The sequence below is a fragment of the Delphinus delphis genome, chromosome 12, assembly GCF_949987515.2.
Source record: "Delphinus delphis chromosome 12, mDelDel1.2, whole genome shotgun sequence".
Lineage (NCBI taxonomy): Eukaryota > Metazoa > Chordata > Mammalia > Artiodactyla > Delphinidae > Delphinus > Delphinus delphis.
The window spans coordinates 68,745,611-68,770,933 of NC_082694.2; the positions used below are offsets into that span (position 1 = coordinate 68,745,611).

The 25,323-nt window shown below is 43.4% G+C and overlaps 1 protein-coding gene across 1 annotated transcript in view; it reads left to right on the forward strand.

Annotated features, from left to right (window-relative positions):
* The window catches only part of RBKS (ribokinase), a 74,263-nt gene extending 51,338 nt beyond the window's left edge, over positions 1-22,925 (forward strand). Inside the window, exon 8 of the mRNA XM_060026899.1 lies at positions 22,044-22,925. Coding sequence (XP_059882882.1) covers positions 22,044-22,217 — 174 coding nt within the window. The 3' untranslated portion in view covers positions 22,218-22,925. The remainder of the gene's footprint in view (positions 1-22,043) is intronic.
* Positions 22,926-25,323: the final 2,398 nt, after the last annotated feature.

The following is a 25,323-nucleotide window of genomic DNA, read 5'->3' on the forward strand; positions in this document are numbered from 1 at the left end:
ACCGCTAACTAGAGAGGCTAAGGAAAATGTAATTCTTTTTTTGATCTTCCCAAACTAGTTCTCCAGTTTAAGGAAAGAAAAAACACTACTCTTTCGCTGCCTAGCAAACTCCTACCCATCCTCAAGGTCCAGCTCAGAGAGTTATTTTTGCGCAACCCCAATGCTTAATACAGTGCTTGGCATATAATAACAGGTCCTCCTGAAATAACGAAGAGTTCCAGTTCCTTCTGGGAAAATAACTAGTATGTGTGTTACAGTCACTTAGCCTCACTGAGCTCCAGTGTTCTCAGGGCACTAGAAGATCTACAGGATTCCTTATAGTCCTTCAGTGCCACACTGAATGTGCCAAGGGAAACAATCAATCTCAGATACAAATGCTCTTTTTTAATGAGTTGCAAACAAAATAATTACCCAGTTTCCCATTTTTTTTTAACAGTTGTTCACAGTATTTTTATTTGTAATATTTACAAATAGTTAATTTGTAAAACAAAAAATAACCTAAATGTCCATCCAAGTGAATGGATAAAACAACTGTGCTATGTCCGTACAATGGAACACTACTCAACAATAAAAAGGAATTAACTATTTATACAGCAATAAAATAGATGAATTCAAAATAATTACACCGAGCAGAAGAAGCCAGACAATAAAGAGTACGTATATCATGATTCCATTTATATAAAAGTCTAGGAAACACAAATTTATCTATAATGAACAGAAGCAAGCCAGTGACTGCCTAGGGACAGAGCAGGATTGGGGGAGGAAGCTTTGGATTACAAAGGGTCACATAGGCACTTTTACCCAGTTTCCCATTTTAAAACATATCCTAGGATTGTTTTCCCTGGAGTCATAGAAAGGCGAGGCCAGGAAAAAAAAAAAGAAAAGAAAACTTACAGAGGGTAAATGACACCTCTGAAATTGGCATCATAGAATAAAGAAAATCCATATCCAAATGAGGCTCTGAAATAGCCGTCTTTTTTTTTTTTTTTTTTTTTGGCTGCATTGGGTCTTCGTTGCTGCACATGGGCTTTCTCTAGTTGTGGCGAGCAGGGGTACTCTTTATTGCAGTGCATGGGCTTCTCATTGCAGTGGCTTCTCTTGTTGCCGAGCACAGGCTCTAGGTGCACAGGCTTCAGTAGTTGTGGCACGCGGGCTCAGTAGTTGTGGCTCGTGGGCTCTAGAGCGCAGGCTCAGTAGTTGTGGCGCACGGGCTTAGTTGCTCCGCGGCATGTGGGATCTTCCCGGACCAGGGCTCGAACCCGTGTCCCCTGCATTGGCAGGCGGATTCTTAACCACTGCACCACCAGGGAAGCCCTGAAATAGCCATCTAAAACTTAGGAATGATACCAATAAATGGGCATGATGTCTGTGCAAGGTCTGCTGACTCTGGCTGCCAGAAAGGATGACGATGACAAAAAGAAGTTCACTGACTATCAAAAAAAAAAAAAAAAGGACAGAGGACAAGGTAATTGCTAAAGAGACTGATCGACAAGGCACAAGACATCTGTCATGCCGGGGGGCATATTAACTCTATTACATTACTTCCACATCAGCAGATCACCTCAATTACCAGCTAATCAGGCAGAATTAAACATTTTAAATTATCTTTCTTAATCCTGCATGTGATTATTTGAAAACCCAGGGCTCTAAAAATCTAATTGTAACTGCTTACCAGAAATGTCATCTTCACTTTGAGGAACTGAAGCAGGGCCAGATACAAGACTGTTTTTTTTCCGTTTTCCTAAAGTACCGTCCCATGGCCAGAACTGGACTTGCATGTATATCTGCCTAGTGCCGGGCATATTAGGGGCTCCCAAGGGGACCTGGCCCTGCTTCAGAACTCATAATGGCCAGAGACCAAAAGAAGAGCAATGGGAGGGGAGAAGGGGGGCGTGGGGGTGGAGGGAGGATGGAGAGGAAAAAACAACTGTTAAAACCTTAGCTAGAGACTTCCCTGGTGGCGCAGTAAAGAATCCGCCTGCCAATGCAGGGGACTCAGGTTCGAGCCCTGCTCCAGGAAGATTCCCACATGCTGTGGAGCAGCTATGTTCGTGTGCCACAACTACTGAGCCTGCACTCTAGAGCCCACGAGCCACAACTACTGAGCCCATGTGCCTAGAGCCCGTGCTCCATGGCAAGAGAAGGCACTGCAATGAGAAGCCCACACACTGCAATTAAGAGTAGCCCCCGCTTGCTGCAACTAGAGGAAGTTCACGCGCAGCAACAAAGACCCAACGCAGCCAAAAAAAAAACCTTAGCAAACGTCAGGAGAGCAAAATCTAGATTTAGAGTGTTCTGTAGGCCTAGAAGGCACAGGAAACAGTCCCTCTCCCAGTAAGAAGGGATGGTATGAGGTTGTGGGAGATTGCTTACCCATCTACAGTTAAGACTTCTGAGCTTCCTACGCTTAAGCTCCTCTTCTTCCCACTCCTTCAGTGTCCTGGACATCAGTGTGATGACATGGTAGTGAGCTGGTAGTCTACTCCTTGCCCATCTTCCTAGGATGCTGCAATAGTGTCCTCAGGAGCAGAGCTGCCAGGACTGTACTGTAGGTCTCCTAAGTGGTTTCCATTGCATGAAGATGGTTCTTGGGTAGGCCTAGAATTATATGGAGGTGAAAAAACGTTTGGAGCCAAAGTGTAGAGCCCCGTGAGTTAGAGCCTTGCCCGCTGCCCTCAGTGCCCATTGCTGCTGATAGAGGTGGACAAGGAAGTGAGAAAACAGCTGTGTGGGTCATAGCTTGCTGAACATCTGCCTGCCCTTTGCGTGAAAGTATGAGTATGTGTGTGTTAGGTTAGTGGTGTGTGTACTTTGTGTATTTTCAATGTAGATAATGTGTGCTCCATGTGAATGATCTATGAGTGGCATGAATGCCATGTGTTCGTGTGTGCATATGTGAGTGAGTAAATGTACAACAGGGGGACAGAGTTTAAAGGGCTAACTAGTCACTCTCACTTTCCTCCTCCTACTTGCATTCCTTTAAAATCTACAGGAGGGTGCCATATGATGGGACAACCCCTGAAAAAGCTATGTGATTTGGGACCAGAAGTTAGGTGAAGTACATCTTCCTAAAAGATCCTCTAAAAACAGGAAGTTTGGGGCTTCCCTGGTGGCACAGTGGTTGAGAGTCCACCTGCCGATGCAGGGGACACGGGTTCGTGCCCTGGTCCAGGAGGATCCCACATGCCGCGGAGCGGCTAGGCCCGTGAGCCATGGCCGCTGAGCGTGCACATCCGGAGCCTGTGCTCCGTAACGGGAGAGGCCACAGCAGTGAGAGGCCCGCATACCGCAAAAAAAAAAAAACAGGAAGTTTTATATCCTTTTCCATCCTTGGTCAAAACAAACCAAAACTGGGAAAAGGAAGATCATGGTTACATTTGCTAGATGACTTCCCTATGACTGTCCTGTTCCCAGTTAGGAAAATCCTCTTTACTGAGACTTCAACTTTTAGGTTTAGCATGTGGGAATGTAATTAGAAACACGTTTGGACAGAAGAATAGTAATATTTTGTAAGAATTTCTCTTGATCTTTGCCATTCTGAAGTTTTACTGCAGTGAATTCAGATCTGAATTTATTCTTATTTATACTGCTCATGACTCTTTCTTCCTCTTGAATCTCAGTATTTGTGTTTTTCATCAATTCTGAAAAATCCTCAACCATTCTCTCTTTTATTACTACCTCTCCTCTATTTTCTCAATCCTCTCCTTCTGGAACTCCTATAAGGTATATTTTAGACCTTCTGTTTTCCATATCTTATATCTTTTAAAATTACTAGAGGGGCTTCCCTGGTGGCGCAATGGTTAAGAATCCACCTGCCAGTGCAGGGGACAAGGGTTCGAGCCCTGGTCTGGGAAGATCCCACATGCTGTGGAGCAACTAAGCCCATGCACCACAACTACTGAGTCTGTGCTCTAGAGCCCATGAGCCACAACTACTGAGCCCACGTGCCGCAACTACTGAGCCCGCGTGCCACAACTACTGACACCCGCGCACCTAAGAGCCTGTGCTCTGCAACAAGAGAAGCCACCACAATGAGAAGCCTGTGCACTACAACAAAGAGTAGCTCCTACTCGCTGCAACCAGAGAAAGCCCGCGCACAGCAATGAAGACCCAATGCAGCCAAAAATAAATAAATGTATAAATGTATTTTTTTTTTAAAAAACTACTAGAGAGAGAAGCCTAAATAGGGTTTCTTCATAGTCAGGATCCTGGGGCTGCCTGGCACTTTATTCTTGTAGTTCCAGGGCTGATGAAGCAAAAGTGCCCTCTAGAACTGAAAACAGTTCTTTAAGAAATGGAAAAGACTCCTGTGGAAAATTATGGCAAAAGGGGTGAGGGGCACCCCACTGTGCACTCATTTCTTCACACTTGACCTGAATTTTCTGCGTGGTAGGGACATGCTGGTGTGATAAGACAGACCCTGGCCCCAAAGAGCTTCCGTCTAGAAGGGTATGTAGCCCACACAGAATGAGAAGTGCCGTGACAGGGATGCTCCCGAGGAGCAGCTGAGGGGTCCACCTGGCCCGAGGAGCCCAGCGGACCTGCTTCGAGGGCCAGGGAAGGAGATGAGCTGAAGGCTGTCTTCCCCTTAGTGAAGAGTAACCCAGGCAGAGGCAGGAGCTCATGAAAAGGCCAGAGGCAAGACAGCAGGTCATGTTTGTACCTTTTCAATTAGTTCTGATTGGAAAGAGCTTAGAGTACGGGAAGAGTGGGAAAGGATGAGGTACAGCTGGAACAGGGATGGGTCGTGAAGGGCTTCGTTTGCCACTCCTGGGAATTTGCACTTTCTCCTGCGGGCAGTGGGGAGCCACTGATAAGAGGTTAAGCAAGGGACAGATTTGATCAGATCTATACTTTATAAAAGATTAACATGGCTGCTGTGTGAAGAATAAATTGGAGATCATAATACTGGAGGCAGGAAGAACCATCCAGAGACTGTTACATTGAAACAGATAGCTAGTGGGAAGCAGCCAAATAGCACAGGGAGATCAGCTCCGTGTTCTGTGACCACCTAGAGGGGTGGGATAGGGAGACGCAAGAGGGAGGGGATATGGGGACATATGTATATGTATAACTGATTCACTTTGTTATACAGCAGAAACTAACACACCATTGTAAAGCAATTATACTCCAATAAAGATGTTAAAAAAAAAAAGATGTTACATTGATCTGAGAGATTATGGCAGCCTGGACTGGGAATGTGGCAACAGGGATGTGGAGAAGTGGCTTTAAGAATTCTTAAGAATTCAGAAGACACCCCACCCCACCCCCACCAAAATAAAAGAATTCAGGACATAATGGCAGTCCATTTCCTTTTTTAAAAAATTGGCGGGGGAGCCTAAGTTAGATGCTTATTTCATAGTCAAAACAAATAGCTCATTCTATCAGTCTCCATGGTTTTCAGCATCTTTTTGAGCCCTGACTCACCTAAGAGCTAAGACCTACTCCCATTAGAAACAGTTCACATCATCAGTTATTCTCTGCAGGTGGAACAGGAAGATGCCTGTGTAATTTACAAAAAAGAAAATGAAATGAAATACCCTCATGATTCCTATGTGCCCTTCTATTGGGCATGCCGGGCTGCCTGCCACCATTTGGGGGAAGCACTAATCTATGCAACAGAGAAACATCTGGAGCAGAAACTTACCCCTCATGTAAAGTAAATAACATTTGAAGGAAACTCTTTTGCAACATAGCGCTAGTTCAGATATCTCGCCCTACCACCTGTGCCCTAGACACTAGCTTACTCCTGATAGAGACACAGCCTTCACGAAACTACACACTCTCCCCCTGATGAAATGACAAATCAGCCAGCATGTGATGAATTTGGGTTGTGTAGACAAAAATACCAGGTATTCCAGCCAAGGCACACACAGTGTGCTGTGAATCATCCCCACCAGCTTTCAGCAGTTAGATTAGCAGAACAATTGCTCAGTTCCTTCCTTCGTCTTCACAGTGTAGACCTGGCCCAAGACCCAAGAGTGAAGCAGCAACTGTAAGGAAGCAGAAACATTATAAATAACCTAGAGAACCCTTTTATAACAGCAACTGCCTGCTGATTTTGTGGCCTAACAGCTCAAGCAAAAAGGATATAAATATAATATTGTGCAATGACTGATTACTCAAAATGTTGTGCATCAGCAGAAGTGGGACCTGTGGTTGGTGCTAATATTATCAGATGCCTTTGCTGTTTAATAATCTGGTAGCTCTGTATTATTTAGCATGCAGTTTTCACAGAGAACAATGATCTTATTTCAAGTACCTCTCACTGAAATAAAAAAGCAGCTGTTAGAAGATGAACATTTGGCAGAAAATGTTTTAGTGGAATCTTCGTGAGATAATAAATCATATTGGATTAACTGTTTTCTGTCTAGAATAGTGGAGTCACAAAGAAAAAAGATCGCTGACCACAGAAGGCAAGGGCAGTCTTTAGAACCCAGTGAATCACTAACAGACATTTTAGTTTTAAGTGCCATTTATTCACCAATATATAAAGTTATTTATATACAAAGCTTCCATTAATAGCGCCTGAAGAATGGGCCTTTTTTATTCCAGTTTTAGCTCATACTCAGGATTCTACTTCTCTTTCATTAATAATGGAATTCTTTAAATTATAGAATAAATTAATACACCACAGACATTTTGGGCAGAATGGGGTTTTTAACCAGTCTTAAGTCTCCACAGGCCATTCTGTGTGGCTAGCGTGCTGAGCGCATGCCGGCCCTGCCCCTGAACAGGCACCGAGGCAGCCCGCTGGGCTCCTGGGCTCCTGGCCCACCCACTCCCAGGTTGCTAGAGCAGGGCCGACAATAGACCCTCACAGGTTCTTCAGGCTGGCCGGCCACTGTCAAACTAGGGCTCTGCTGGAGAGGAAGTGACATCATGACATAGCTACTGGGCATCGCCATTTTCAGCCAGAGAACATGATCTGCTGCTTTCATGAGGCCATATTGACTCAGGAACATTTTTCACATGAAATTATTATCACTAAAACATAAAATTCTCTTTTCTAAACTATCAAGCAATGTATAGAGCAAAGACTTTCACAGTATACTCCCAATTCCCACTCTTGGGATGGAGTGGGTGATGGGTAAAGATTAAAAATGGAGGGTTTTCAGAAATGGCTGAGGATTGCTTATAGGGTAAAACTAGCTCAAAACAGCTTCATCAGAATGTCCATTTCAATACTGGTGTGACTGGCCAACCCAGAACCCATCAAAAACCAGAAGCTGAGAATGGACTCTGAGACACTGAGTTGGGCCCCAGATGGAGCCAGCAAATGACCTGTCAGTATGGACCACTGGCTGACTTAGACCAGGAATTTGTCACCAATAATGGAGCCAGACCAGTTCATGGTGCTAAGCTCTGAGGTAGAACACCTCAACCATGTACATTCAGGTGGCGAGGCCGGGATAGGTGAAACGTGCCATCAGGCTGGCAACTTCTTTTGCCTTTGATTCAATTTTAGATCAAATCAAGGTGATGCAGTTATTATGATCACTGTACTCTTGCAAATTCTTATTAAATACTAGTAGGGTACCAATAAATAAAAAATCTAGCAGTTCTGGGATGAAGGTTGGTAGAGTTTTTCTTGTTCTTTAGTAGTTGAATTTTAATCAATATGTTGAAAATTGGAAGACCAGAGTCATTTTTTAATACCCCTTACAATCTTTTGGGGCAGTAATATGCTGCCTTGAACATATATCTCCCAACCTTACTTTGACTTTGCACTCAACTCCCCATTGATCCCTCTCTGTTTTCATCCATCTAAATGAAAGAAGGCTTTGGCCCCATAAACCTCATTCCAGATGGAAATGCATAATTCAAGAGAAATAGTGATGTCAAAGAAGAGAAGGCACACCAATTTGTGTCAGCAGTTGCTATAAATTAAAGGAGTACACGGAGAGTTTAATGTAATGTAAAATTGAAAATAAAATTAGAACCAATATTTAGGCATTTCTCCACCTCTTTTTTCCCTACTGTGACATGAAGGATTGACTCCCAGCTTAAGTACCTAATGTAGTTCATTTTTCTTTTCTGCTAGAATTTTTTTCCCCATAAAATGTTGCATGTTTATCTTTGGCATCCAAAATTAGATCTCTTCACTTTTTCCATTCTATTCTCAACAGAAAAGTCAGGGTAGGAAGAGTCAAAATTTTCCCCTCATCTTCCACGCCCATCATGTTTGCTGCATAGAAAGGACCCCACTCTACCAGTCTGACTAGTTCAGCTGCTGTAAATAGCTATTAATCCTTCCTTAGTATTGATTCTCTGTAATGTGGATGTCACCTACATGGTTTCTTTTGTTTTTCTAAGGCTGGAAAACAAAAGGTTGATAATGAACATCTCACACATGTACGACTGCACAAGGTGTTCCGAAACACTCAGGAAAAGCATTCTTGAGCATGCATCCAAAGGGATTAGTCTGATCAACTGCCATTATTCAGAACCTTTTTGGAGCCCTTTATGCAGATTTCCCCCAAAGCCAGTGTTGTTCTTGATAGTCACCCATTGTTTTGGCCACTGGTGGAATTTCCTAGCTTGATCTCCCCACCTTAATCACTAGATGGTTTTAAATGATTCACTCTTTCCAGAAATAAATTTCTTAGGATAGTGGTTCTCAAAGTGTGGCCAGGGACCAGTAACATCAAGATCACCTGGGAAATCTTTAGAAACACAAATCCTGGGCCCCACCCCAGATTTAATGGATCAGAAACTTTGGGAGTGGAGCCCCGCAATGTGCATTTTTTAACAAGCCCTCCAGGCAATTCTGAGGTACAATCTAGTTTGAGAACCACTGACTTAGAAGATGAAATATTGCCTTCATTGAGGATATTCAAAGATGTGCTACTGATTTTTAAGGCATTCCGAAGAACAAGTTTCCAGAAGTTTTTGAGCAAAGTTGGAGTACATGTATGGCCTCTCCGGGGGACCGCTTTAAGAGAGACTGGCCTTCCACTGAGACATCCCGGTTCTGCCACCTAGCCATTTGACCTTGAGCAAGTTCTTACACTTGGTTTCTCATCTGGAAAATGAAAGACCCACCCTTACCTACCTCACAGAATTGTAATGAGATTCAAAGTGAGTCACATCTACAGATATGCTCTGTAAACTAGAAAGTACTAAAAAATGTGGAAAGTGAAAGTCATGTCATTCTGCAGACAGGATTCTGGTAGTCTGAGCATTATGTCAGGGCAGAGAGTTGGAGAAAGGCCTGTATTTATCATTCCTTTGGCCAGATCCACCTTTTTGTCTCTATAATGACTGATTCATCACCTTAGTGGATGTGTCTAAGATTCTGCCGTTTCAGCCTACCAATTTATTTGGTGCTAAGAGAGGAAAACCATTGCCTGAATGGTGGCTACAAGGGGCTAGGAAGATGTATTCATTTTCAGACATGCTATTTTCTATGGAAAGCTTAGTGATGGTGAGTAAGGATGTACTGTGTATGTGGACACTGTACTCTCGTGCCCAGAACTTGTCACACACTAGCAGTGAAAGGGTCTGTACTGAAACTACCCATTTCAGCCCTGTGCAAGGGAGTCATGACCTTCAGCAAGGAAGCGAGTGTTCATTGCCACATACTAGTCATTGCAGAGAGGCCCAAAAAGAAAATCCCTCAAGCAAACCAAATCTATAGAAACTGAGATTTTAAAACAGACCAGTTAATGTGTCTGTGCTTGAGAAGAATGTGGGTGGATTTTCTCTCAGAGGTTAGGCTTTACAAACAACTTCACCATAGGAATTCTTTAACACCAAGCTCCTGGTGCATTTGTAACTTAACTTTAAAGCTTTACAGACTGTTGAGTGAACATATCTGGGCAGGAAGGAAGCTAAATCTGTGCCTTAGTGCTTATTGGGAATGCAGTTTTAGTAACACAGAAAACAGTTCCCACTAGGCCAACATCAACTTCACTTTTCACACAAAGTGGCAGCTAAAATCAAGAGATTCAATAAGAATCTAATTGGTTAATTATGATTAAATTATTGGTTAATTATGGGAAAATAAGCTGTTGGTTAATTATGGAATTAGAATAGGAAATGATTTTGCTCAAAATGTGTGCCTATTTAACAAATCTGCAGAGACAGAAAGTAGATTAGTGGTTCCTAGGCCTGGGGGGAGTGGGGAGGAATGAGGAGTAACTGTTAATGGGTCCGAGGTTTCTTTTAGGGGGGATGAAATTTCCTAAAATTGGACTGTGGTGATGGTTGCTCAACCCTGTGAATATACTAAAGAACACTGAACTGTATACTTTAAATGGGCGGATTATTTGGCATATGAATTATATCTCAATCGAGCTGTTTTTTTAAAAAGTCAAATTGCTAATAAACTGTAGAGCCAAGGAAAACATTATGGCTGTTTAAAAGACAAAAATCACATCAAAACTTTGTTACATGTGGTTTCGGATCGATAAGAAATAGTGATCATTTGAAATATATTAAGGCAGAAAATATTTGCTTTCTTTTAGGCAGAGTATTTTAAAAGCAGACTATCTCAGCCAAATAATTGAAATTAAAATGTAATAAATTAAGGTGGCTAATAGTTGAAGCCAAAGTCATGGACATTTATGACATAACGAGTAGTCTATGTTCCCTACAGATTTATTTAGAATAAAAATCAGCAGCACTTACACAATAATGATAAGAAAACTGGATTCTCACTGTCCATCGTGTTGCCCTAAACTGATCTGGTTAGGGAAGGCTGGAAGGTTGAAGTTGGAAAGGATATGATCTCATCCTTATGATGTGAATATGCGCTGATAAGAGAAGATAGAAATATTCAGATTTAAGCTGTGAAATGGGGCTCTTGTATAAGCAGCTTCGTATCTCGTGGTATGTTTATCAGGCGGACTACTCAGTTCTGTCTGCCCAGGAGAGAACCTTTGCCCTTTCCTGCCTCGGCAAGATAGGCCAGGCCAGGCTAGCTCTAATCTCCTGGTTAAAGTCCTGGCTCCAGGGCTTGGGGTTTGCCTACGGCTCACTGGTGGCCATGGAGACTGTAGATTGACGTAAACAGGAAGGGAACTGGCTGGGAGATGTAGGAATTTCTGGCTCAGTGGAAAGAAGGCACGGAGCTACCAACACCTGCCTAGCGAGCCTTGCAGTTTGGAGGCTGCTGGTTAGGGCTTCTTAATGCACCGGAAGACCCTGACTGGGCCACTGGCGGTTCTTTGCGGCAAGAGGCCCTACTTTGGTGGCGTTTCTCAAACACCGTTTTTTCATTAATCACCACCCACCCACCCACCTCAAGGAGCCTTTTAAGAGATTTTTTCCTAATTGTCCTCTTCTTCCATGAAATGTAATACCACAGATATTCATTCATATTCTGTGTGTGTGTGTGTGTGTGTATCTGTTTACATACTGCGGCACTCCCCCACACACAAGAATGAATTTTCAGCCCCGAGAATGCATGCCCTGGATGGAATGAAGGCTCTAGGCCGGGCCTTTCTCTTTCCCCTCACATTTGGAGTGAGTGGTGAGGTCAGTCACACGGAGAAGGTGGACAGGGTGGCCCATGTCCATCACTAACCATGAGAAGCCCTGACTCCAGGTTCCAGCATGGCTAGAGGAGTGTCCTCTCAAGTCACATTGTCCCCGCACCATCTGTTCAGCCTGCCTGCCATCCTCCGGGCTCTGCCACCACCTCTCTCCCTGGCAGGAGCCCTCTGCCCAGTGGCTGGCTGACTGTGATGGAAAGCAGGGTCCTCCATCAAAGCAGCAGCACAGGTAGAGGCACAGCTTTCCCCCCAGCAGGTCACTTCCTTCCCATGCTGTCCTCCAGCCCTTCCCAGCTCTAGGCCTCTCCCCAAACCCTCACTCACTGTTCTCTCTCTGTTCCCTCACCCATACGGAAGCGTGAGATTTATCAGGTTCCCCAGTCTTGCACTGACTTTTATACTCTTCATTTCACATTTCTTTAATACCCTGCTCACAAACTCTTTAAAGTTCTCAGAAAGTATCTCCCCTGCCCTCACAGAGAAATGGATTTCAGAGACCCCCAGCACATACAGATGGCCACTGCTAGAACTCTCTAGAACCTGGCTTCCTTGTAATTAAGAGCTACAGGACATACTTCTGCCTCCTCTGCCTTTCCAGACTATGAGAGCATTCCTAATGCCCTCTTCTACTTGGAGCTGGGAACATGAAGCCAGGCACAGCATAAACCCCTGGCCCTGGGATCCGCAGGATCATGACCCTCTTTGTTCCTTAGAACCCTCTGACTTAGATCATGGGCTTTTATTTCCAAAAAAGTTAGCAAGTTAAGGGGCCTCTAAGATGGTACCATCGAGTCTCCCCCACCTTTGCTGAACACCTGCTCTGCTCCAGGCACTGTGCTAGGCCTTTTCACATACATTATCCAATTCAGTATTTACCCCCTATGAGGTAGGTTCCCATATTACAGATAAATAGTCACAAGAGAGGTCACACAAGAGGCTGAGTCACTTGCCTAAGTGGTGAAATCAGGGCTTAAAGTCAGGCCTGTTTAACTCCACACCACTTACTGCATTGTCCCAGGGGAGAAAACATGTTCCCACTTGAGAAAAACATTTTTCCCAGCTGTGTACAGAGGGGCTTCACTGTAGTTTACCATTCTCAAAAGATGACACAGTTAAAAGGGAAGAAGGTGGGATTTAATTCCAGGTGTGTGTTCCCTCGGTGCTTCTTCCCCAAGATCCATGTCTCCGGCCCGTCTGTGATTAGCCCTTTAAGGACAAAGAATGACTTTCCCTCTCCCAGGCCCCACCAGGTGTTCATGCCTCAACCTCCTGCAAACGGGAAAGAGGCAGAAGCCCCATTCTTAGAACTTGGAAGCAGGAGCAAAGCAGAAATTACCACCAAGTTAGCCTGAGGGCAAGCCACGTCAGCGGCCCTGCCTGCACGGGGGTGGCAGGTAGCAGGGAGCCTGGTGGGTTTACACTGATCGCTGTCCCTTTCCTGAGCCCCTTGCAACATTCTTTTTTATGAAGAAGAAATAGCACATTGACTTAGGATTTAGTCATACTTCATTCATCCCATTTGCCTTTTCCCTGGCCTCTAAAACCACGAGCCTGGCTGAGGAATTCAGGTCCACAGTGTAGGCTTTGAACAGCTTTGTGTAGGGAGAGGTTTTGAAAAGAAAGGAAAGTGGTATCTACTTGTCAGATGGAATGTGTTAACAAATCAGGGAGGAATGCAAGGACTTTAACTGTTAGGGTCCCTTGGCAGTTTGGGTGATGAATCATCCAGCGTGGGTACGGATTCCTAACAAATGAAGCCTCACGATGACATCATTCTTGCAAAATCATCTGGGTTTCTGCTGTAGGCGCCTGACAAGTTCTTACCTTGGGGATTTTCACCACATGGCGTTTGTTGTTTTTTTTTTTCCCCAGCACAATTAATACCCATCATGCCTTACAATTCACCCACTTTTCTATCAACTGGAATTTGGCAAACTAGGACTTTCACAAGTCTGTCTCACTATCATCCCTCCTACAGGGCATTCTTGGGACACCTGTGCTTCTCACCTGATCACTCAGCACCCAGCCTCCTGATAGTCCTGGATTCAGTCAGGCTGTATTTCAGCGGCGAGCCTGGGCTTGCACCAGTCTGAGGGCGTGGACGTGATGAAGACCAAAGAGGAGTGCAGGGGCATCTAGGAGGGTACCTAACCCAGACTCGTGGGATCAGGGAAAACACAGTGCTTTGAATATGGTGCCAGTCAGCAAATATATGATGACTAAGTTAATAACTGAGTTGAGTCTTAGGAGAGGAGTAGGAGTTAGTCTAAGGATGAGTTCAAGGGGAGATATCTCAATGAATGAAGACCCGTGGTTACAATGTGTGAGTAGGAAAAAGTAAGAGATGAAACTGGGTAGGTGGGCGGGAGCGCCTCATGTGCCATGCTAAGGAGCTGAAATGTTATCCTAAGAAAGATGAGAAATGATCAAAGGGCTTTGGGCATGGAAGTAAGGTGGTCTGATTTACAGCAGTATGGAGGATGGAGTGGAAGGGGCCAGACTGCGGACAGAGAGACTAGTTAGGAAGTTAACGTGGTCCTTTAGAGGTGATGTGAGCATGAAGTAGGGCAATGGGGTAGGGATGAAATGAGAGGACAGGTTAGCAAAATATTTAGAATTTACACTTGGCAACTGGTGATTATCCAGAAGACCCCCCAGATTTTCAGGGTGGAGTTGCCACAAACTGAAAAGATAAGAAGAGGCCCATGTTCAGCCAGAGTTATCAGTTCGATTCGGGTATGTTGAGTTAGAACTGCCTGCAAGAGACCTGCGGCTGGTCGAGCTGACTCACAGGTAGTTAAGATACACGAATCCCAAGACAGAGGAGAGTGTGGGCTAAAGATAATGACTTAGGACTCCTCATATTCATAGCAGTCAAAACCGTAACAGCACAGTATTTGACACACCCAGGAAATTAGGGGAAATGAGAAGGGCAGTGGGTGAAGGACAGAACCTGAGGGAATACCAATGTGGATGGTGGGGGAGAAGGAAGACAGACCATGGCAGAGACAAAGAAGGAGGGTCAGAGAGACACGGGGGCCCAGGAGGGTGCCTTACTGCTCTGTGCTTCTCTCCCCTCTAAACCTTATGGTTGTCCTGTTCCTCATAAGTAAGCTCTTCCTCACCTCCCCATACAGCCCTTATAGGTGAAAGCGGCTCCTGATCCCAAAGCACATTCTTGCAGCTTCCAGCCATCCCTCCTCTACCCTCCTGAAGAGATTCCTGCATCTTCATGGCTCATACAATTCAGTTATAAAGCCTCAACTTCCTTTCCTGGTCATTCTCTGTTTATCTAAGCCTGGCATCTACATAACCATTTCTCTCTCCACACCTCCCCCCAATGCTACTATCACAGGACGACTTGAGTACCGTGAGGATGAACCATCACCAAGACTCACAGTTCCTAGATGCCCCCACCTCCAGGGACTCTTCACCTCCACTCCAGCCTCCCGTTCCCATGACGACCCCAGGAAATGGTTAATACCTGGCACAGCTTCAGTCCTGTGGGAATAAACCTCACATCCCACTCTGACCACAACCAGCTCTCTCACCTCTTCTCCTACACTTGTTTTCTCACTTTCCTTAGTTCCCTCCATTTCCTTCTGACCTGTTGACCCCCTCCTGACCTCTCTTCCTTCTTTACCCGGGTTAGACTCTCCAGTTATTCATCTGGTTATTCTTTTTTTTATATAAATTTTTTTTTTAATTTTTTGGCTGTGTTGGGTCTTTGCTGCGTGCAGGCTTTCTCTAGTTGCTGCGAGTGGGGGCTGCTCTTCGTTTTGCGGTGCACGGGCTCTAGGCACGTGGGCTCAGTAGTTGCGGCACGCGGGCTCAGTAGTTGTGGCACGCAGGCTCAGTAGTTGTGGCTCACGGGCTCTAGAGCACAGGCTCAGTAATTGTGACACACGGGCTTAGTTGCTCCACGGCATGTGGGATCTTCCCGGACCAGGGATCGAACCCGTGTCCCCTGCATTGGCAGGCAAAGTCTTATCCACTGCACCAGCAGGGAAGCCCCATCTGGTTATTCTTTCCTGAAATCTTTACTCCCTTTGTACCTTCCCTCTCCCCCCACACCTGCCCAGGGCAACTCTGGTCCCCATTCTCTTCTCTGCTCCTGCCCCAAGCACACAGAGGGAAACAGGATCCCATACAGAAGAACATCATTAAAGATTCACGGTCTTCACTCTCATCCCTGTAATTCTTCATCGCTATAGAAAACATAAGCCCTTCCCATGGGGAAATAGGAAAAATTGAGCAGTAGCCCGAAGCCCAATCTCTCTCCCAAAATAGCTTCTCCACCTGCTCTATTGCTAGATTTCCACACAGATGTCCTTGGTACAATCTTGACTGCCATTTACCACATTTAGTCTTACCTTGGGCAAGTTACTTAACCTCCTTAAATCCTAGTTTCCTCAGTTTTAAAATAAGGATCCCCCAGGCTTGCTGCCAACCTCCATGGCACTTTGTGCAAATTAGAAGGCGCCTCTCTGAATAGGTGTAGCCTGGGGAGCTGAGCACAGCCTGCAGACCCATAGTCACCCCGGCACCGGGGCACCCTCGTGCAGAGCCACCTTGTATGACCAGACACTGCAGCCCCAGCTATACCCACCTCCACAGGGTTCTTAGGGAACAAAGGCGATAACCTACACAGTGCCCAGCAGAGAGGATGACCCTGAGCAGAACCTCAGCCAGAAGAGCCCTTGCGGACCACCTGGACTTGTAGGTATGCTCTGCTGGGGTGGCACCTGCAGCCATTTCAGGCATTGCCTGCCAGCTCCAAGAGGTTTATCACTGTGCTCCCCTCTCTCGTCAGAGAGCAGACCCCTGAGAGACTGGGACATGTGCTGCTAAGTTCAGTGAGAGAGCAGACCAGGGTCATAGTCAAGGGCTCAGGCAGGCAAGGGGCAGTGGGAGGGAGCAGGGAGTGCGGGCAGCTAGACAGAGAGGATGGTCTGCAAGGGAGAAGGGAAATGAGCAGCCCACCTCCCCAGGGCCACACTGCCTCCCCTCAACCCCACACCCCAGCTCTAGGTGCTGTCCTTAGGAGCACCCACCTCTCAGATTCTCCCCTTGGGGTCCTCTCACCAGCTGCTGATGAGTGTCATCCCTACGCCACCAGCCCTGCAGGGTGCCTCGCCCTCCCCCAGGCCCCCACCAGAGGGCTCAGGTATTCCATAGGGTGTGTTTTGCTCCTTCCACTTCACTGTTAATCCATCTGCCTCCCAGGTCCCACAGGCCAGAACCCCTCAGGACCCAGGAGTGTGCAGGCCCTCAGGAGAGCAGGAATTTCAGAATGCTACATCCATTCTCTAAGAGCAGCTCTTCCTTAAGGGGCAATTATTGTGAGAAGGCAATGAATAGTAGCCACGTGGGTATTTTTACTGAAGAAAGATGAATTATGTCATCACCCCTTTTGGCACAAAAATAATTTTCAGTAAAAGGTTAAAGCCATCATGTTGTATCAATGAGAACTATTCCATTATTCCAAGAATGATTGATTGGAAAGTACTTTACTTACAGGAAAATCACAGTGATACAATACAGCTTCTACTTAAAGCGCTTTCCATTAAAAAAAATTATAACCAGTGTATAAAAATAGTTATATTGAAGATGTGAATCAACAGCCGGGTAATTTATTGGCATTTGAAAGCCCTGTGCTATAAATAGCTTCAACAATGAGACTATCAAGTAACTCTGGGCTGTGGCAACCTAACCTCCATTTTTACTGACACAAAAGAAAGTCACATGTAGTTCAGCAAGGGACATCTGGCCCCCTTGGAAGAGATCACTGGAAGAGAAAAACACGATGGAACTAGGACCATGAGTCTGGCCAACTCAAAGCGCTGGGTGAGGCAGGGGAAGAGACACAGGGGACAGAGATATGGTCTCTGCCCTCAGAGAGTTTTCAGGTTGTCCCAGACTGTAGGCCTGTACACACAATCGTCAGTAAAATGTTTTAAATGCCTAAGAGAAGTGCAAATGAATATATCACTACCTTTCTTTGCCTTACACTCTTCGGTGAAAGTTAAGTAGTACTTTTCTACCTTTTCACTCTTAAATTTCAAAGAGCTTTTCCACTGTTGGATGTAATGTGACTTTTAAAATAGTATTCACTGGGGCTTCCCTGGTGGCGCAGTGGTTGAGAGTCCGCCTGCAGATGCAGGTGACATGGGTTCGTGCCCCGGTCCGGGAAGATCCCACATGCCACGGAGCGGCTAGGCCCGTGAGCCATGGCCGCTGAGCCTGCGCGTCCGGAGCCTGTGCTCCGCAACGGGAGAGGCCACAACAATGAGAGGCCCGCGTACAGAAAATAAATAAATAAATAAAATAGTATTCACTGGCCTTCACATCTTTGAGCTGATGGCCCCAGGAGTCTCCCTACTTCTTTGTGCTTTTGGAATGAGGCGAGACTGCTGCCCTCTTTGCGAAGAAGAATGTGGATCACCACCCCTACCCCCACCATGTCACTTCCGGTGAGAAGGTGGAGACTGGGGCAGCTGAGAGTTGGCCCATCAGCAGTCATTAACTGAGCATATACTACTTTTAAGGACTGTATAACTCTGGGGAGTCATCAGATAGGAAAGAACTAGACAAGATTTCTGGCCTCTCAGAGGAGTTTAATACACGGGATTGCCTCAATCAAGGTTCTTGGTTGAAAAATCGAACAGCTGTGTTACTGACATGGGGCACTGGACACCATCACAACGCTGCCACTAACATCCCAGAGTTCAGTTTTTCTGCAATTACTGTCACAGCCAGAAAATGTTCCTCCCAGTTCCCTGGACTTTGAGCAGGGTGTCACTGCCTAGTCCTTAGTTGCAAAGGAAATTGCCTCAACGAGATGGGGTATTTCCAAATGCAGGAAAGAGGTTCTCTCAATTCAGTTCACCCCGACTTGTAGTAGATGTCTACTTAACTAAGAAAAAGAGGGAAATCATTCAGAGGCTGAAATTGGCCCATTTGCAAATTCACACAGTGACCGATCCTGATTTTTTTTTTTTAACTTTAGTAAAATTTCCTTTGTTAAAAACTTCTCGGGACTTCCCTGGTGGTCCAGTGGTAAAGAATCCGCCTTACAATGCAGGAGACGCGGGTTTGATCCCTGGTCAGGGAACTAAGATACCACATGCCCCAGGGCAACTAAGCCCACGTGACACAACTACTGAGCTTGCGCGCCTCAACGAGAGAGCCTTCGTGCCGCCAACTATGGGGCCCACGCCCTCTGGAACCCGTGCACCACAACTACAGAGCCCATGGGCCCTGGAGCCCGTGCACCACAGCTAGAGAACAGAAAACGTGCACGCCACAACTAGACAGAAGCCCGCGCGCCACAACGAAGAAACCGCGCGCCACAACTAAGACCCGACACAGCCAAATAAATTAATTAAAAAAACAATTTGATAAAAATCCTTCATTTTTCTCTGTATTCTTAAAAAAAACACACACATACTCATAGACACAGGTATTTTCTTTCCTCTCTCTTCCATTCCCCCCACCACCCCCGCAACCTCCTATCGATCATGATGCTGAAATCTTTTCTGGCTTAACTAATGGACATTTCTCCAGGTATGTGCATGTATTGCTAACCTTTTCGTATTAATAGCTGCATATTTTTCCATAATACAAATGTACGAGATTATTCACCCATTCTCCTATTTGATAGAAAATCACATTATTTCCAGTGTTTTGCCTTTGGAAACAATGCAGCAATAAGCATCTTTGAGCACATATCCCAATATTATAGGAGTTTTCACTTCTATAGATTTCCAGAAGCAGGACTGCTAAATCAAAGGACACACACATTTTTTAACAAATACTGTATTACTCTTCCACATTCCTACCAACAATATATGAGAGTATCATTGTCCTCTCCATCTTCGTCTTGCTGCTCTTGCTATCAATCTTACTATTTTATCAATCTGATGGGTAAAAAATATTATTTTAATTTGCATTTTACTTAACAGCTGATAACTTAGTATCTTTTCGTGTTTACTGGCCATTTACATTTCCTTTTCTGAAATTGCAGACCTATATCCTTTGTCCATTTTTATCCTGCATTTGTCTTTTTCCCAGCAATTTGAAGGTGTTCTTTGAGTATTAGGAATATGTCATATGTATTACAAGAATTTTTACCAAATTTGTGCTTTTTAACTAGGATCTTTTTTTTTTTTTTTTTTTTTGCCGCACAGCACGGCATGTGGGATATTGGTTCCCCGACCAGGGCTTGTACACGCACCCACTGCAGCAGAAGCATGGGGTCTTAACCGCTGGACCGCCAGGGAAGTCCATTTGGCTTTATTTACAGTGTCTTTGGACATATTTTTTTTTTTAATTAAAATCTAATCTTTTTTTCATTATGGCTTTTGGGTTTACTGACTGGCTCGTGGTTTCCCTGCTTGCAATTATTCAAATACTCATCTAAATTTTCATACTATGTTACTGTTTTATTTTTTATATTCAAGCCTTTAACCTACCTGGAATTTAATTTTGTGTATGATGTAAAAAGGAATTAAGACTTGAAATTACTTAGAGTTTGCCATACTCTTCATATGTTGTAGTATTTTCCATGTTTTCATAATACACCCTCCACCCAGCTCATAATTTCTCTGGTTTCAAACCTTTCTCTTGTCACATTGCTGTGTTGTAAACTGAGGGAGGGCATGTCTGTCTGTCTCTTTCTTTCTCCATTGTTTCCCTCAGGAAACACTTAATAAACAATTGCAAGGCACCTAGCATAGAGCTTGACATATTTTAGGTACTCAGAAAATACTTCTGGGAGGAAGGAAAGTGTTGAATTCACACCTGAGTTACTATGACTCCTTGGCAAGCTGAATATTGACTGCTTATCTTTGTTAACAAGGGGAAATGTCATTCTCCTTAAAGCCATTCAGTGTTTCATGAGTTCACTCTGTTCCTCCTCCTATATCTTTGTTCTTTGAGGCCTTCCTTCTCTCTATAAATCTGTCTCATTTCATAAGGATTCCGCTTAGGCAGGCTTTCTTCAACCATTCCTTAAAATTCAACAGTATTTATAAACTCTGCCATACTATTTCACATTTAATCCACAATTGATTTTATTCTTTTTCAAGTACCCATCACTGTGCTAGGCACACAGCTTAGTAAATACTTAAACTGCAACTGAAACAATCATGCATACCAAGGTATAGCGTCAAGATTTGTTATGAAAGCTCTTGGGACTAAGGAAGCAACAAACTGGGAAAAACTGGAAAATGACCCTGAAAGCTGTTAAATACCAGAATGATTTTTCAAGTGAAATTGTATCACATTTATTTTAAATACATTTGTTGGATGAACACATGACTAGGTACTGCCCTACCTGAAGGCAGAGGTCAACAGACTTTCTTTGGTATTTTCTATTTCCATGGGTCCCTATATGGCCTTCACCAACTTGGGCCTTTGGAGATTCAGGGGAAATGGAACTAAGCCTTATATGACCCTACATTTAGTTTGAAAATAACATCTGAATGGCTCTCACCACGTTCTGCATGAATTTTTAATGGAGAAACAGCTAATTCTAGGGCTATGGCAGAGAATATACAAGATGAGCCTGGAGCATCTTATAATGTCAGAAAATAAGACAGTGCTCAAAAAATAAAATGATGGAAGTATGTCAAAGGGACACAAGTACCAACTGAAAGAACTCCCAACTGCCAAAGCTGGAACAATTTGAGCAACAAAATAAATAATGTAGTGCTGGATTATAGCCTAAGGAATAAAATAAATATCCCTGAGTTCATACTTATATAAGTGAGCAGCTGAATAAATAAATGAGGGAGAAGAAACAAATCTCCCATAGAGATTTCCAATTTATGGAGATACTCCATAAATGGAATTACTCCCCACCCCTTAAGTGTGGACTATACTCAGTGATTTGCTTCCAAAGAGCAAGTATAAAAAGAGAAAGTAACTTTACAATGGTGAAACCTGGCCAAGACTACCTTAGCCAAGTGCTCAAGATTAACATCATCAGTGTAAGTCATGTTGACAGTATGTACCCTTGATACGACATGATGAGAATGACACTTCACCTTTGTGGTCTTCCTCCCCAAAACCGTAAACACAGTTTAATCATGAGAAAAACAGACAAATCCCAATTGAGGTACATTCTACAAAATACTCAACCAGTCCTCAAAACTATCAAGGTCATCAAAAACAAAGAATGTCTAAAAAACTGTCACAGCCTATAGCAGTCAAAGGAGATATGACAACTAAATGTAATCCAGGTATCCTGGATGAGATCTTGGAACAGAAAATACACATTAAGCAAAACTAGTGAAATCTGAATAAAGTATGTAATTCAGTTAATATGATAATGCTATTATTTCGTTAGTGGTGACAAATGTACCATAATAATATGTTTACAGAACTAGATGTGGGGTATATGGAAATTCTCTACTATCCTTGTACCTTTTCTGTGCATCTAAAACTATTTTAAAATAAAAAGTGTACTTAAATATTTTGAAAATACAGTTTGGGCAACAGATGGCTACATGCTTATCTCTACAACTGTGCTTTTCATTACAGGGCGCTGGTGACAGTTTTGTGGGAGCGCTGGCCTTCTACCTGGCTTACTACCCTAATCTGTCCTTGGAAGAAATGCTCAAGAGATCCAATTTCATCGCAGCAGTCAGTGTCCAGGCTATAGGAACACAGTCATCTTATCCATACAAAAAAGACCTGCCCCTTGATCTGTTTTGATTGCTATTAACTCCAAAATAAATATACCTGGAAATAAAGTATACCTGGGGATGGCCACTCTTAACTAGCAACTTACTATGTCATCTTCTCCTTTCTTTGCAAATACTATATTCATTTATTAAGTCATCCTCAAGCCTTCATTTATTTCTTTATAATGATGATTTCTTTGCTTTTCATGCAAAAGCCAACTAGACAGAATTAAGGATTCCACAACGAAGACATGTACAAACAATACCACTATTCAGGAACCAGCAAACTCTACTGCCAACACATCATGATACTGTAATGTAACACCATACAGCAGAGGTTGCATACAACGGTGTCTAGAGTCAGCAGAGAATGTTAAATAAGCGAAGGGGGCATACGAATTGGGCCACTCAAGCAGTTCCTAAGAGGGGCAGCTGACATTCAGCTTTGCCTTTAGTGTTGTCAAAGCTTCTGGTTTTGCAAGGGAAGCCAGAAGTTTGGATGTTTATTGAAATCTTTCAACATTTAGGTATCAGCAACTGATTTTAATTGTAAATACCACCTGTGGGCTGCTTTCAGCCCATGTGCTGAACAGACAAGTCATTTGCTAAGCCAGATTCTAAGTTTTTTGAAAAAAAAGGTGATTCATGCATGTCACAGACCCTTTACACTGGGCTTAGGTAGGATCAGGTGAAAGATTTTTCTTGTAACCCGAGACCACAATGTAGAGTTTCAATCTAAAAACAGCCAAGATCTCACCTAGTACTGCTTTGAATTAGAGCTTTAACAAAAGATGCCAGAAAAATAGCTGATTGACTATAATGCCACAAGCCTCTAAGATTCAACAACTGTCTAATTTTATTTCCAAAGAGCTGCGCTCACATTTCCTCAGGAGATAGATTGGGCCACAGGGAGGAACACGTGTTATTTTGGAACAACATTGGTTTCTTAGTGCTTGTGGTCATGGTGAACACTCTATCCTTCTCCCCTATAAATGCAGTAGGATACGTACCAGCAGAGCTCAAAATGTGAGCTGATCCTTACCTTCAGCCAGAAATTTGACAAGTAAAGGAGAAAATGGGCAATTTTGAAAATCTGTAGTAAACAATAGCTCGAGTGGGAAAGTGTACAGATCTGGGTAGGGCAGGAGTCCTTATCTGATAGGGATTTCCAAGCTGTGTGGTACCACTGCCCCAGAAGCCCTAGCCATTAGCTTTATGGAAATACACTATAGCACCTCTTATTTAAAAAAAAAAAAATCTAGGAGTTAAAGCAGTCCAGAGCTGTCCTAGAAAATCCTAGATACTACTTTGGAGACATGAGTTTGAGAATATGGACCAATGGCATTTTTCTAACTATATAAGCACAAATCAAAAATAGCAGTTCTCTTGGTTTCTTCTGTGTTACAGCTGGCTCCCTTCTTACCATTCCTGCTCACCGCGGCCATCTCTGTTATTGCATGGGAGTTCTTTCAAGATCACTCTGGACTGTGACTCTGCCTTTTCTGTGAAGTACAAGAAAGAACAGACTGGAAACTCTTGCACAAATCTCACTATGGAAAATTTTCTTTTCTTATATGAAACAATGGTTATTTTTTAGGAATGTAGTTTTTAAAATTTCAAATAGTGGGGGAAAACACCACTAAGAGACAATAGTACAGGCTATTTTAATATTTTTATTAAGGGCTATAAAAATATCCAGAAAGATAAATAAATGTGATGCAATGATATATGTCCTAATATGAAGAACTTTCTTTCACTGCATTGTTTTCCTTCACAATGGCCTTCAAATCACAGGAGGCAGTGATTCCATGCCATTTCCTCTTCTTTCATTACACGCTGCAGAATTTCTGAATCAGTATCCCGCCCTCAGTCTTCTCATTTATAAATCAAATTCATTTTCAATCCATTGTTTAGAGGGAGCGTATTTTTTTCTGTTCCACAAAGAGGACTTTTTTTTTCACTGAAGGAGGAGAAAAAAGGATTGTAGCAGAAAACTAAAAAGTATCGTCACCATTTTTTAATAAAAATACATATCAGACCATGAGCCCTCTCTTCTTTTTCTTTCCTTTGTCATGAGGATGGAGCTGACTTGCTAACTCAGTTCCTCAATCCCAGAGATCAGAGAAGACTGGAGAAAATGGTAAGGAAAACAAGGGAAGGTGCACCAGCCAATCAGTGGCATCCTTGGTACCCCACAAGGTCACATTTCAACCAATGTGAAATAATCAAATTTAAAAAAAGAAAATTACAAGCAAAAAAATGAAAAACAACGTCTTCACCCAGCTAATGTCCACTCTTGTAGGAGGTGAAGCAAGAGCTAGACTCCAGAAAAAGAGCAGTAAAAACTGAGCAGACCACAGAAGAAAAGGAAGCCTGGCTGAAAGAGTAAATACACATTAAACCTTGTACTTTCCAGAAATGGTTTCATATACCCAAATATAAATTTTCAAGTTTGGTAATAGATTTATTAACATCATAACCCAAATCTTATTATTTTAAACATCATAACAGAATACAGTTCTCTGAAACACCCAAAACAAAAATGCTAACTGCCTGGATGAAAGATTAGAGACTAGATGCTAGGTAATAAGGTTTTCATAGTTCCTGTAATGCCCTATTATAGCACTCCATTAACATCACACATCTCTCCCTCCCCCGCCTCCCCCCACACCACCTGAATTCTTCTTTGCCAAAAACACCAAAAACAGTGCATCCAGGAAGATCCAGGAACTCAAAAGACTAAGACACGACAGCAACTCACCTGTCCCTACCACATAGAGATTTTAGCTTTGTTTTTTTGTTATTCTTCTGTATCAATATGGATACCCTGTATATGAGATTCCCAAACTGTCTATGATTAAGAATTAGCTAGAGAGCTTATTTAAATACACTCCTACTTCTTACCTCCACCTCTACCCTAATTCTGGTTCTGTAGAACTAGAGGGGGACTGGAAGTCTGTATTTTTTCAAAACCCTCAGATGATTCTGATGGGCAGCTGAAATTAATAACCATTAACCAGTCAACAGAATTTTATCTATAAAGTTAATTTAAAATACATATTTTATTACTTTGTATATAGGGATATTTTTAATATACTTCAAATCATCTAATATTAAACATAAGTAGGACTCATGCT